This window comes from Bos mutus, chromosome 5 (assembly GCF_027580195.1).
Source record: "Bos mutus isolate GX-2022 chromosome 5, NWIPB_WYAK_1.1, whole genome shotgun sequence".
Classification (NCBI taxonomy): Eukaryota; Metazoa; Chordata; class Mammalia; order Artiodactyla; family Bovidae; genus Bos; species Bos mutus.
Genome location: NC_091621.1, coordinates 64940188 through 64954318, shown reverse-complemented (window position 1 = coordinate 64954318; position 14131 = coordinate 64940188). Strand labels below are relative to the sequence as shown.

At 41.0% G+C, this 14131-nt stretch overlaps 1 protein-coding gene across 2 annotated transcripts in view; it reads left to right on the top strand.

Moving 5' to 3' along the window:
* Window positions 1-14131, top strand: part of NAV3 (neuron navigator 3) — an 893105-nt gene that overhangs the window by 715512 nt on the left and 163462 nt on the right. For both annotated transcript variants that reach the window (XM_070370975.1, XM_005889180.3), the window contains 2 exons: window positions 7739-7847; window positions 8513-8896. In XM_070370975.1, coding sequence (XP_070227076.1) covers window positions 7739-7847; window positions 8513-8896 — 493 coding nt within the window. The remainder of the gene's footprint in view (window positions 1-7738; window positions 7848-8512; window positions 8897-14131) is intronic.

Below are 14131 nucleotides of genomic sequence, written 5' to 3'. Positions count from 1 at the left end.
TGTGGCATGCCAGGCTGGACAGCCGCTTCCGTGCCTCTGCTTTAATTTAGCAGGATGTTTGCTGCCATGGCAGCCAGCAGCATCCACTGCAGCAGCAAGGAAGAGCCGTAGATCTGCGAATGCAGGTGGAATACTCAAACACGAGAGGCTCGTGCAGGGCTGGCTTTGGTGCTTAATCTGCTCTTACAGGGCTCTGATGAGGAGGCTGTGCATGCTACACCGTGTCAGTTCCTCTAGAGTTAAGGGCTGCAGACCCAGATCAGTGAAGGGCTGGTGAGAGACAGGGAAAAAAAAAAAAAAAGCACAGTCAGAGACATCTGGGGTGCTTGTGCTTCACTTCCTCGCATTTGGGAATACAGAAGCGATAGAGGGAAATGTGGACCCATCTCCCTGCTGAGACATGTGATTGGATGAAGATTGGAAAACGTGGTTGGCTTCCTGTGCTACTTTGCAGCTGGAGAAGTGTCTGGTGAACTCTCTTCTGCTTCCGATATGTCCAAGCAAAATGTTTGTGAGTACTGCTGATGAGGGCAATGACGTGGCAAGCTGAATTGTGGGCAACTCATTGATTGTGCTACAGCTCTAGAATCTAACGTGAATGTTAGATTCTGGGCTTTTCTTGAAGTGCATGTGTTAATTATAAGCAAAAGGGCCAGTTGGCATCTCTGTGCAGAAAGACAATATGAAGTCTAACTGAAAAAGAAGCCAATAAAGAGAGCCATGCAGCGGCCGGCTGAACTCTCTGTGTTTCGGAGCAAAGAAGTAAGGCCAAAGAGAGCTTGTCTTCAGAAGCAGAAATCTCTGACCAGTCTGTCCCTCACCAGTGAGGGGGAGAGGCGCCCTGCTGTGCGCATTTCCAACTGGTTTGGAAATGCTGCCAAGGCCAGCCAGAGGGAATCCAGCTATGCAGAGAGGCGCTCGCTCTCCAGGTGCTCGTCCCGCTCTGTGCAGTCCCTGTACCACACAAGCCTCCCTGGGGCCTGGAGCCTTCTGCCCACCAGCCGCTCAGGCAGTGAGAACTTAGAGGAGTGGACTTCCAGAAGAGGCTTGGAAGGTGAGAGCGATGAAGACAGCCGGTCTGAAGATGAAAATGTGTCCTCCAGGCCTGGCAGCCTCAGCCGGAGCTGGGCTGAGGAGGAGGGAGAAAGCTGCCTGCGGGAAGGCACAGCCCATCTGGATGAAGATGTCATCCTGACGATGCTGGGCGATCTGGAAGAGGCCCTTTACACTGACTTGTTAGGTAAGTTGGGTCTGCTCCTGAAAGGAGGATGGAGTTTTAAGGAGCTGCCTTTTTGCATGAGCCATAGAGCTTCTGTTCTTCCTACTGACTTTTTTTTTTTTTTTAACCACCGTGACTCAAAAGAATTTTAAATTCCTTGTGTCTTGAAATGATTGTCTTTGGCAAACTGAACTATGAGAAGTAGTTGTAAAGTCTACATGGAGAAAGTGAATAGCAAGCACCTGCCCTGGGCATTATTGGCTCAGAGTCTAGATAGCCATAATTAAGTGTTCACGATTTAAAACTCCAAATGTGCTTTTTACTTAGTCGTCAGTAGGGCCTATTTGTTCAACTTCTCTCAAGGTGACCTCACCACAGATTTGAAATGAAGAATGATGGAGCTCGTGGCTCAATATTTTTGTGCAGTCAACTTTTTCCTGCTGCCTCCCTGGTGTCTGAAGGATGGCTTTGTACCTCAGTGACAAGCACCATGCGTTCTAGTTAGAATTCCAGAAATGCAGAAGTCTCTTCTGACAGCTTGACTACTTTTTAAAAAGTGTTGGACAAAAAATATTTAGGAGTGTGTACATTGTAACTGTTCAAATCACTATGTAGATGAGTGTGAACTGTTCTGATGCTTTACAAACTAGGCCTTTTTGATGACATGGTTGTTAGGAGTAACTTCTGATACAATCTTCAATTAACTAGGTATGAATAAGTCTGAAGTAACTCTTTAGTTCGCCACCTGCCTGAATAGGTAAACTATATGAAAGCGAAGTGAGATACTTTAAATCCAGTGCTCTACTGTACCATATTTATATCATAGGGTGCCTTCTTCAAAAACTCTTAGTGTTTAACCATTGACCACATCCTCTTTTATATCAGTGTGTTTATTTCCACAAAGGCCTTCATATAGAACCCCTTATAATCACAAGAATTAAACCAGACCAGTGATCTCTTTGTTTCTGATTCATTCAGCTGATGCCAAATATAGGTTTGCTTTTATTCTCTTTGTAGACCTTCCTGTTACAAGAGGTTTTATGAGATTTTTCTGGAATCTCAGTGAATCAGCTTTAGAAGAAGAAAGCTTAGAGAGACAGCAGAGGCAAATATCGCTCCATTTTGCATGTCAGTTTAGCTTTAGAAGAAGAATGTTTCTGCAGTTGAAGGAATGGTGATTTCTGAATCTCAATACCCTAGATGATCAAACACTGAAGATTTACTTCTTCACCATTGTGTGATTTCTGTGATGAAAGCTTCTTATAAAAACAAACAAACAAACAAAACAAAACAAAAAACTGCATCCAGAAAAAGGCAAGAAAAGGAGTCTTAAGAATTAAGACTCCTTTTTCTTCTCTTGATACTCTGAAAGGGTAGAATCAAATCACATTTGTGATGTGATTCAAATCATACCTTGAAAGTGGTAGCATTTATCTTGTTCTGAGTACCTCTTATGTAAGTATTTTCAAAGATACGACCAGAGTGAAGTCTTCTGACAGCGTGTGTTGGTTGTTCTGTTAAATTATAGCAGGCTGTGGGTGGGTGTGTATATGACACATGCCTTTTTGTGCATAAATAACTTGGAGCATTACTGTCAGAGGGTCAGCTCTCCATAGGTGCCTGTGTAGTATATGGGTCTTAAACAGAGTATCTGCTAATTGTATTTATGGGATTGTTCTCTGTAAGGCTTTTTTCTCCCCCAACAGATGCTAGTATTCAAAAATGCAGATGAGAAAGTGAGAGGAAGAGTTTATTCAAACAGCTCTGATATGAATAATCATATCAGGATAATGAAGCATTGCAAGGCAATTCCCTAAATAATGATGCATTTTAAGTCGGTAAATATATCCGAGCCCATAGCACACAGGAATTTCAGGATTTCTGCCAGGTGCTTAACTGGGTTCTGCTTCTGACTCAAAATGGCCTCTTCCAAGTTAGTTTTTAGGCAGAGATCCCTGGGTTCAATTCTTTATTCTTATATATTCTAATAAATCAGATAGACTAGGGTTTGTGTTATAACTATATAGGAGAATATTTAAAAGATAACTAGTAAAACTGCTAGTTATATTTTGCTATTTTTGCCCCCTAATGTGTCTGATTTACCCTGATGAGTTGAAAAATGTTGTATCCAACTCCCTGTTGGGGGTAATCCACAAAAACCAAGGTGATTTCTCCAAATAAATCAGACAGCTAAACTCTAAAAAATAATGTTTGTAATACGGCTATTGTAGAAGATATAATTCTCTGTGAATAAGGTTATTAAGAGCTGACTCAATGGAAAAGACTCTGATGCTGGGAGGGATTGGGGGCAGGAGGAGAAGGGGACAACAGAGGATGAGATGGCTGGATGGCATCACTGACTCGATGGACGTGAGTCTCAGTGAACTCCGGGAGTTGGTGATGAACAGGGAGGCCTGGCGTGCTGCAATTCATGGGGTCGCAAAGAGTCGGACATGACTGAGTGACTGAACTGAACTGAACTGAAGGTTCATTCATATATAATTTGTTTTCCTCCTAAAAGATAACAGGACTGGCAGTGTTCATGTACAATTCATGTAATTAAAGCCTGAAAAATAAGAGCAGGACCACACAGTTTAAATGGTCTGTCTGCCGTTAGGTAAAGATTCAGAAGCACCAAACTAAGCCAGTTATTCTGTGTCCTGCTCAGAGAAGAGATATTACAAGCCAAGAGAAAACAGTTCACACTAATGTTGAAAACTCAAAGTGAATTTCAGACTATGGCCTTCTGGAAAATGTGTGTATAAGCCTTTACTATTTTGTCTGACACTTAAGAGGCTTCCTTCAGGAATAATAGCTAGATTTAAGGTTATAAAAATGAAACGGAATACATTTTTGTGACTAAATACATTTCTCACTAAATGCATTTTTTTCTAACTTTTGTAACTAAATATTTCATATTATTTGTGCTTTTATATTTTACCTTTTAGGTTGACATTCTCTCCCCACCACTATTTCTCTAGACATCACTTGGATACAAATTTACAGGCTGTTTCAAGCTCGTGCCATCCTTAGGGGGTTTGCAAGTACATTTAACTTTATCTTGCCTTTTGTGGGTCATTGAGAACATTTACTGCAATAAATTTTGATTTGGTTATTATCTTTCCTGACGTGAATGAGGCAGCGATTATGTTCTGCTCAGTAAGTGCTAGGAGGAAATGTCCATTTGTCTGATGGTTATGAGTGGTGCAGTGTCATGAGTGGATGTCATGAGGAGAAAAACCAGAGGAGGGAGAGAGGTGATGGTTTTGAAACATGAGGGAAGCTGTGTAAACAAGCAATGGATTCAGTGGGAAGAATCCAAACACTTAAGATGCCTGCTGGATTGGAAGAAGGAAACTTAAAATGTGATAAAGGTGTTTAAAAAAAAATGATGAGTGAAAATGGAATGTCTGAAAATATAGTGTTCTTAAAGTTTATGTAAAAAATGTTGAAAGTAATTCAAATATCAGTGTTATTAATATTAAGAAATTGGCAGGTAGGTGATTGAAATGCAGTTTGATTGCAATGTGAAAGTTCTCCCTGAGGGAAAGGGCTTGGTGACAGGATACATATAAAGGTATATTTTGGGAAACTTGTACAAGGGCAATATTGTTCTTTCTTTACTCCCTCCAGTAAAAGTCATCTCAACACTTTCTTTTTTTTTTTAATTTAATTTAATTTTATTTTTTAACTTTACAATATTGTATTGGTTTTGCCATATATCAAAATGAATCCGCCACAGGTATACACGTGTTCCCCATCCTGAACCCTCCTCCCTCCTCCCTCCCCATACCGTCCCTCTGGGTCATCCCAGCGCACCAGCCCCAAGCATCCAGTATCATGCATCGAACCTGGACTGGCAACTCGTTTCATATATGATATTATACATTTCAATGCCAATCTCTCAAATCATCCCACCTTCTCCCTCTCCCTCTCCCACAGAGTCCAAAAGACTGCTCTATACGTCAGTGTCTCTTTTGCTGTCTCGTATACAGGGTTAGTGTTACCATCTTTCTAAATTCCATATATATGCGTTAGTATACTGTATTGGTGTTTTTCTTTCTGGCTTACTTCACTCTGTATAATAGGCTCCAGTTTCATCCACCTCATTAGAACTGATTCAAATGTATTCTTTTAGTGGCTGAGTAATACTCCTTTGTGTATATGTACCATAGCTTTCTTATCCATTCATCTGCTGATGGACATCTAGGTTGCTTCCATGTCCTGGCTATTATAAACAGTGCTGCGATGAACACTGGGGTATATGTGTCTCTTTCAATTCTGGTTTCCTCAGTGTGTATGCCCAGCAGTGGGATTGCTGGATCATAAGGCAGTTCTATTTCCAGTTTTTTAAGGAATCTCCACACTGTTCTCCATAGTGGCTGTACTAGTTTGCATTCCCACCAACAGTGTAAGAGGGTTCCCTTTTCTCCACACCCTCTCCAGCATTTATTGCTTGTAGACTTTTGGATCGCAGCCATTCTGACTGGCATGAAATGGTACCTCATAGTGGTTTTGATTTGCATTTCTCTAATAATGAGTGATGTTGAGCATCTTTTCATGTGTTTGTTAGCCATCTGTATGTCTTCTTTGGAGAAATGTCTATTTAGTTCTTTGGTCCATTTTTTGATTGGGTCATTTATTTTTCTGGAACTGAGTTGTAGGAGTTGCTTGTATATTTTTGAGATTAGTTGTTTGTCAGTTGCTTCATTTGCTATTATTTTCTCCCATTCTGAAACACTTTCTTAAGACTCTTCCTCTCTTACCACCACTTAGAATCATTGGCTTCTCTACTGTGTGACGTGTTAGATATACCACCACATCAGTGGTAACTTTAGTGTGTCTCCAGTTTGTTCTCGTCCTTCACTATTACTTTTTTTCTGCCACTTTTAGTAAAACCCCTTCTTTACCTCTGCCTTTCCTATGACTCTAATGATATTTTTTTCTGTTGTGTTCAATCACTCAGTCGTGTCCGACTCTTTGCAACCCCATGGTCTGAAGCACACCAGGCTTCCCTGTCCTCCACTATCTACAGAGTTTGCTCAAACTCATGTACATTGAGTCATGATGCTATTTAACCATCTCATCCTCTGACACCCTCTTCTCCTTTTGCCTTCAGTCTTTCCCAGCATCAGGGTCTCTTCTAATTAGTTGGCTCCTCACATCAGGTGGCCAAAGTATTGGAACTTTAGCATCAGTCCTTCCAATGAATAGTCAGGATTATTTCCTTTAGGATTGACTGGTTTGATCTCCTTGCAGTCCAAGGGACTCTCAAGAGTCTTCTCCAACACTCTTCTAAAACTCAGTTCTAAAGTATCAATTCTTCGGTGCTCTTCCCTGCCATCCCCTCCTTTGTCTTCTTCTTCTTCCCTCTCCTCCCATACCTTCTGTCTCCTTAATTCATTCATTCCCCTTCCTCTCACCTTTTTTCTTTTTTTTTTAATTCCTTCTTTCTTTTTATTTAAAATTCCTGATCATTGGACATACTCCTGAGCTACATTGAACAAAATGGAGACTATGATTTCTCTCCTCCCTTTTCAGGTTCTCCTTATTTTCAGATTCACCAGCTTGAAAAGGTTACTGGCCTGGACTTTATTGCATGGCCATAAACAAACTGGCTTAATGCCCCCTCTGCCCCCGAATGATATGTTAAGGTTGTATAAGGCCAGCATTTGTCACCCCAGCAGAGCTGTTTATGTGTAGACTTGTTCCTAGATTAGATGCTTAGGACTTTGTTCCAACTCTTGGTGTCACATGTGCGTGGTCTGGTTCCCTGTAGAAAGTGGAGGAATAATTACAAATCAAGTTCTGAATCTTTGTTCATTAGTCTGTTGAAAGACTTGAAAAGATATTGCTTTATGAGAAAAGGCCTCCATCTTATTCCCCTAAATCCAAATGTATACTTGCTACATAATAAGGTTATCTCAGCTACTCTGAGCACACTTTGAAATAGGCGATTATGGAAATAATTAGTTGCAGATTTTTAAATTAAGCTCAGAAACATGGAGCTGGTGACTCTCATTTTGCAACGATTAAGCTCATCAGTTCAGTTCAGTTCAGTCGCTCAGTTGTGTCTGACTCTTTGTGACCCCATGAATCACAGCACGCCAGGCCTCCCTGTCCATCACCAACTCCCGAAGTTCACTCAGACTCACGTCCATAGAATCAGTGAGGCCATCCAGCCATCTCATCCTCTGTCGTCCCCTTCTCCTCCTGCCCCCAATCCCTCCCAGCATCAGAGTCTTTTCCAATGAGTCAGCTCTTCGCATGAGGTAGCCAAAGTACTGGAGTTTCAGACCTAAGAAATATTATTATATTATCACCACTTGAAATTATTATTTTTACCATTATATTTGTTTCTATTTGCATTTTGTTTGTAGAACAAAAAAATATAATTTCAGATGATATAGTTATTTGGAATTTTCTACCTATTATTTTAAGTTTTGATGAAAGGAACTCATATATATATATATACACAATAAATGACATGAATAACAAATTCTTGTGTTACTTTCCTAGGTGAAGACCCTGAAACAAGAAGAATGAGAACAGTTAAAAACATAGCAGATTTGAGGCAGAATTTAGAAGAGACGATGTCTAGTCTTCGTGGGACCCAGATAAGCCACAGGTCTTCTTCAGTTCTGCCTGTTTGGGGGCCAGTAAAGAAAAAATTACAGCAAGCACCTAACTTCTTATAATGATAAAGAAGGGATTTTAGTTTCCCTTTACTCTTTTCTCACTTAAATTTTATGTGACAATCAACTGGTGACTTCTCAACACCTATCCAGTGATGTTTTTTACTCCTAACCATCTCTTCATATAATTTCCCATTCAGAGTGAATTAGCTACTGAACTACCACCATCACTGCTAAATAGATTTTCAGGCCTGCCTTAAATGACAATGGCAGATGTTGTAGTTAAAATGCATCTGAGGAGGGATGTTAGAGAGTCTTTCAAACTAATTGTCGTTAACTTCCAGAAAAGTTCCAGGAAGGCTACAGTGAATTAAATTAACGGTTAGTTGAGAATATGAAACATTGTTTTACCTAAAATGTAATGATGGCCTTTCTTGGAAAGCAAAAAAGTAAAAGGTGTGGTGAATGCCCTTTCCTACATTTTGATACCTACAGAGGTGTTTAGAAATCTCAAAATGAATGTATAATTTGACTTCCATGAAAGTAGACATCGCTCCAAGAAATGACTCTCAACTATAAGCCTTCCCGTGCTCATACACTCTGGGTTCGTGGCCCCAGGTGAGCCAGTGTCTAGTGATTTCTCTATTTTATTTGACAGCACCCTGGAGACAACATTTGACAGCACTGTAACAACGGAAGTGAACGGCAGGACCATACCCAACTTGACAGGTCGACCCACCCCCATGACCTGGAGGTTGGGCCAGGCATGCCCTCGACTTCAAGCTGGAGATGCTCCGTCCCTGGGTGCCGGCTACCCTCGCAGCGGTACTGGGAGATTCATCCACACGGACCCCTCAAGGTTCATGTACACTACGCCTCTCCGTCGAGCTGCTGTCTCTCGACTGGGAAACATGTCACAGATTGACATGAGTGAGAAAGCAAGCAGTGACCTGGACATGTCTGCTGAAGTCGACGTTGGTGGATATATGAGCGATGGTGATATCCTCGGGAAAAGTCTCAGGACTGATGACATCAACAGTGGGTAAGTGGCCCTGGGCCCTGGGCCCCAACAGAATTGTGTAAAGAGCATGGTCTACCGAGATGCATTAGCTATGGGAAGGGAATTTGTTGTTGTATAGTCGCTAAGTCCTATCTGACTCTTGCAACTCCATGGACTGTAACTCACCAGGCTCCTCTGTCCATGAGATTTCCCAGGCAAGAATACTGAAGTGGGTTGACATTCCCTTCTCCAGGGGATCTTTCTAACCCAGGGACTGAAACTGTGTCTCCTGCATTGCCAGGCACATTCTGTACCACTGATCTACCTGGTAAGTCTCCTGGAAGGGAGTATATAAGGTTAGTTAATAAAGTTGTTAGAAAATGTGAGAAATCTAAGATTATTTGGGGATATTTCAGCCTTCTTTTCTGATCACTCATGAACAGTAAAATATCCAAAATTTCTCTAAAATCTTTTCATTATAATACATTAATTTTTTCTATTGTTAATTCAGAGAAACACATGTGCCATATGTTTTTCAAAGTGATTTTCACATGCTTCTTAAATCACAGATTTTGTTAGTGAAGGACATGGGAAGGAGACAGGAGTTTTGCTGAACTGCTTGATTTTTTTTGGGCTTGTCAAAGCTGCCTGTAACTGCTCTGAGGAACACATATATTCTAGCATTCTTAATTATGCACCTCTGATCTAACTTTTACGTTTGAAAGTTTCCATCTGTTTATTCTCTTTTTTTGTTGACATCTTAGCTTGTTTTCCTTCTGTTTCCTATTACATTCCAAAAAAAAATTGTGATATAAAACTCTCAAAAAGTATTTTGGCAATTTGGAATATTTAGTTCAATCTTAGGGTGATCCCCAGTGGCAGAAATAGAATAGTCTATTAAAACTACTTCTATTAATGACTGTAGTTGCCACTTGGAAAACTTATTACCTACTTCACTCTTGTCACGTTCTTTAAGGACGTTGTCATTTAACCAGCCCTCCACTAACAACCCTTATGTGGTGTGTATTTTTAAACCTGTTTTACAGATAAGGAAACTGATCACAGTTGGCCCCAATTGTATTAAAGCTAAGGAAAGACTAAAATGGCATTGGGACTCAGATACATCTGACCTCAAAACCCAGGCTCTGTAATACAAGGAAAAACTTTCCAATTAACTTTATCTATATTTTTCATGTGAGTCTGGGTTTTGACCTATTCTTTGTCCTTATGCTTCTGAGAGGACTAGTCTCAGAAGACATTCTTTATACAAGTAACCTTTCCTGACTTCATTCATGAAAAACTTGTTTGAATGGGGACAAGACCTTAAAAAGTACAAAAGTACTTTTGATCAGATTCATAGCTCTGCTTTGATATCCTGATACCCACCAGTGCACTCCTGGTGGCCACCTTCTTTGAGCTTGTAAGGAGCTAGAATTAGGGAGACAGGTTATTGTTAATTAGGGTGGGAGGTAGTTGAGTTGCCACTGGAGTCATAGTGTCTAAATTAAATCTCTTTCTAACATGTGCTGTCTGCAATCTCCTCGAGAGCTTAATTTATCCAAATTCCTCTCTGTAATAAAGACAAAATTGCAGAATCTTCATTAAATTGTTAGGAATGAAGAAAAACCCACAAATTGTCCGTAGCACAAAGTCTTTCACAATGTAAGTGTTCAGTAAATTATCAGTGTCATCACAATTAGATTTTTATCAGTAAAATTATTAACCTGATGATTAATAACCTAATAATCATAGTGTATGATCTCATATAGGAGATAGTTGAAATTGTGAGAGGTATGAAGAAAGAATCCTGGGAAAATAATAGAGAAGAGAGATCATAAGATGAATTACCTATGTACCTATTAGAAAAATTTGTTGAGTTCTTCCTATGTGTAAAGCAACATTCTAGGAACTGTGTATTTAGTGGTGAACATATGGACACAGTACCAGCCCATGTATTATTCACATGTTAGTTTTTTTTTATATTTTTATGTGTTCATTTATTCAATAAATGAATAGTAATATATGTACATGTATATGTAAGTGTGTGTATATACATTCTTAGATAAGTGGGTTTTGAAGGCATTTTTTAAAAAAAACTTGAGTTCTGCTTATAGTAATATATTTTACCAGCATACCCATACTCAGGAGCTGTATTAGGTAACTTCTGTAGCAGAGAAATTTCAAAATCTCAGCAACTTAACACAAAGAAGTTAATTTCTCCTTCACATAAAACCCTTCCTGGCGTTTCTGGTCATCAGTCAGGGAATGTGTATATAAGACACATTCTTTCAGACTAGGATGATAGATAACATGGCTATTACCCAGGCAGATAGCCAGTGTCACCCTGGGGGTTGATTTCAATAGGCAGATGACAGATAGAGAACCAGGGTGTAAGAATGTTTCATATGCACGAGGCCCGGAAGTGGGGGTATGACTTGTACGCACATTTCCTCATGCAGAACTGAGGTGGCCGCATCTGATCGTCAGTGCAGCCAGGGACCACTGTTCAGCTGCGTGCCCAGAAGGAAGAGGAAGCTGCCTGGATAAGAGCTGACTAGTCTCTGCAGAACTCTCTAATGAGAAATTTTAAAAATACCGTTATATCCCTTTTCCTTCTTGCTTGTTTCCTGACTCACTGGAAACCTGTTTCTCACTTCTGTTCTCTGGTTTTGTTCACTATTGGTCTTTCAAAGGAGGTCTTGAACAGTCCCACAGATGAGTCTGTATAAGTACACGTTCGTGGTCTGCGTGTGTTGTGTTGCCCACCCAAGTCACCCATATTCAGTGACTAAAGTAGAAGATGAAGAAAAAAAAAGTAAAAACAACCCAAAGCTTGTTTGGAAGCTCCCTCTGATGATGTCGATGTGCTTGGCCTTATGCACGCTCTGTTTCCCGTGGCGGAGTGCAGACACTGGAATGTGATGCGTGACTGAGTCCTGACCCCGAGAGGAGGGTGATGAGCGTGGCAGAGGCGGGGCCGCTGGTCCCGGTTCAGTGGCGGCTGGGGTTGTGGGGCACCCAGGGTGTGCTGTGCGTCCTCACCGCTCAGCTCTGAGCGTGCTATGCCCCTGTCGAAGTCGGAAGGGTGCGGTCCAGTGTGTCAGCCTGAAACTAAGAGATAGGAAGACATGCTCAGGGGAATGTTAATCTGATACTTTCCTTAAGAAAAAGGGCATAGAAATGTCTGTGCTACAATTCATGAAGAAATACTGAATCACAAAGTTAACTGTCTGTTCCCAATTTTTAGAACTATGTTTTAGTGATTAAATGGACAGAAAAAGGCTCAAAAGGCATAGCAGTGAATGAAGATGTTTCATTTAGGATTTTCTCTTCATATAACTGCAAGGTATGTCATGAAGTAAATGGAAATGGACTTTCTCTTTTTTTTTCATGTACTTCAGGTAGAACTGAGAAAATTAGGTAATGGGCATTCTGAGAATTCAAAATTTCTTGAAGCATGCAAAGGCTTATCTCTTTTTTCTCTTCTCAAAATTACTTTAAACACTTGGGGATGTGAATCTGCCAGTAATTAGGAATTACTCAGAGGAAGGCCTCTTACTTATAATGAATATCTTTGAAAAAGTCTCCAGGTAGGGAAAAAAAAAAAAAGGAGTACTCTAGAAAATTGGAGGGGAAATTGCATATTTTAAATGGGTGGAAACTGGAGTTATCTCTAGGTGTCACAGTGATAAATAGTTAGACCAAGAATATAACCTAAAATTCTACTTTAAATGGCCCAAACACAAAGTAATTTAATTCTGGAGAATGACATTTTTAAAAGGGAGGTGGATACTTTAATCCTGCTTCTCCCCTGCGTGCAGGCATGAATCGTGTCCGACTCTTGGTGACCTCATGGACTGTAGCCCATGAGGCTCCTCTGTCCATGGGGTTTCTCAGGTAAGAACACTGGAGGGGTTGCCATTTCCTCCTTTGACCCTTCCTCATTTCTCCTGTAGTAAACTTTGTGAGTGACTGAAGCATGCATAACGTTGGAAAAGGTAGGGTTACCTGAATTGGGTTAAAAGGATGTACATGGTAAACTACTTATTCCTAATCATAATGCTTTACTTCATATTCAAGATATGAGAATTATTTTTAGTGAATGTAGAAAGTCTAATGGACAAATAGCTGGTAATGCTAGTCAGCATATACATAGCACTTATTATGTGCGCCAAAGATTGGATGCTTTTGAACCGTGGTGATGGAGAAGACTCTTGAGAGTCCCTTGGACTGCAAGGAGATCCAAGCAGTCCATTCTGAAGGAGATCAGCCCTGGGATTTCTTTGGAAGGAATGATGCTAAAGCTGAAACGCCAGTACTTTGGCCACCTCATGCGAAGAGTTGACTCATTGGAAAAGACTCTGATGCTGGGAAGGATTGGGGGCAGGAGGAGAAGGGGACGACAGAGGATGAGATGGCTGGATGGCATCACCAACTTGATGGACATGAGTCTGAGTGAACTCCAGGAGTTGGTGATGGACAGGGAGGCCTGGTGTGCTGGGATTCATGGGGTTGCAAAGAGTCGGACAGGACTGAGCAACTGAACTGAACTGAATACTCTATGCATTTTACATATATTAACTCATTTTGATGTTGTTTAGTCACCTGATCGTGTCCAACTCCATGATCCCATGGACTGTAGCATGCCAGGCCTCTCTGTCCTTCACCATCTCCCGAAGTTTGCCCAAGTTCATGTGAGTTGCATTGGTGATGCCATCAGCCATCTCATCCTCTGATGCCTTCTTCTCTTTCTGCCCTCAGTCTTTCCCAACATCAGGGGCTTTTCCAATGAGTCAGCTGTTTGCATCAGATGACCAAAATATTGGAGCTTCAACATCAGTCCTTCCAGTGAATATTCAGGGTTGATCTCTCTTAACATTGACTGGTTTGATCTCCTTGCTGTCGAAGGGACTTTCAGGAGTCTTCTCCAGCACCACAGTACAAAGGCATCAATTCTTTGGTGTTCGGCCAGTTCTTCGGCACTCAGCCTTCTTTACAGTCCAGCTGTCACAACCATACATGACTACTGGGAAGACCAGCGTTGACTGTATAGACCTTTGTCAGCAGAGGAATATCTCAGCTTTTCAACACACTGTCTGGGTTTGTTGTAGCTTTCCTGCCCAGAAGCAAACATCTTCTGATTTCATGGGTGCAGTCACCGTCCACAGTGATTTTAGAGCCCAAGAAGAGGAAATCTGTCACTACTTCCACTTTTCCTCTATTTGCCATGAAATGATGGGGCCCATTCTTGCCTGGAGAATCCCAGGGATGGGGGAG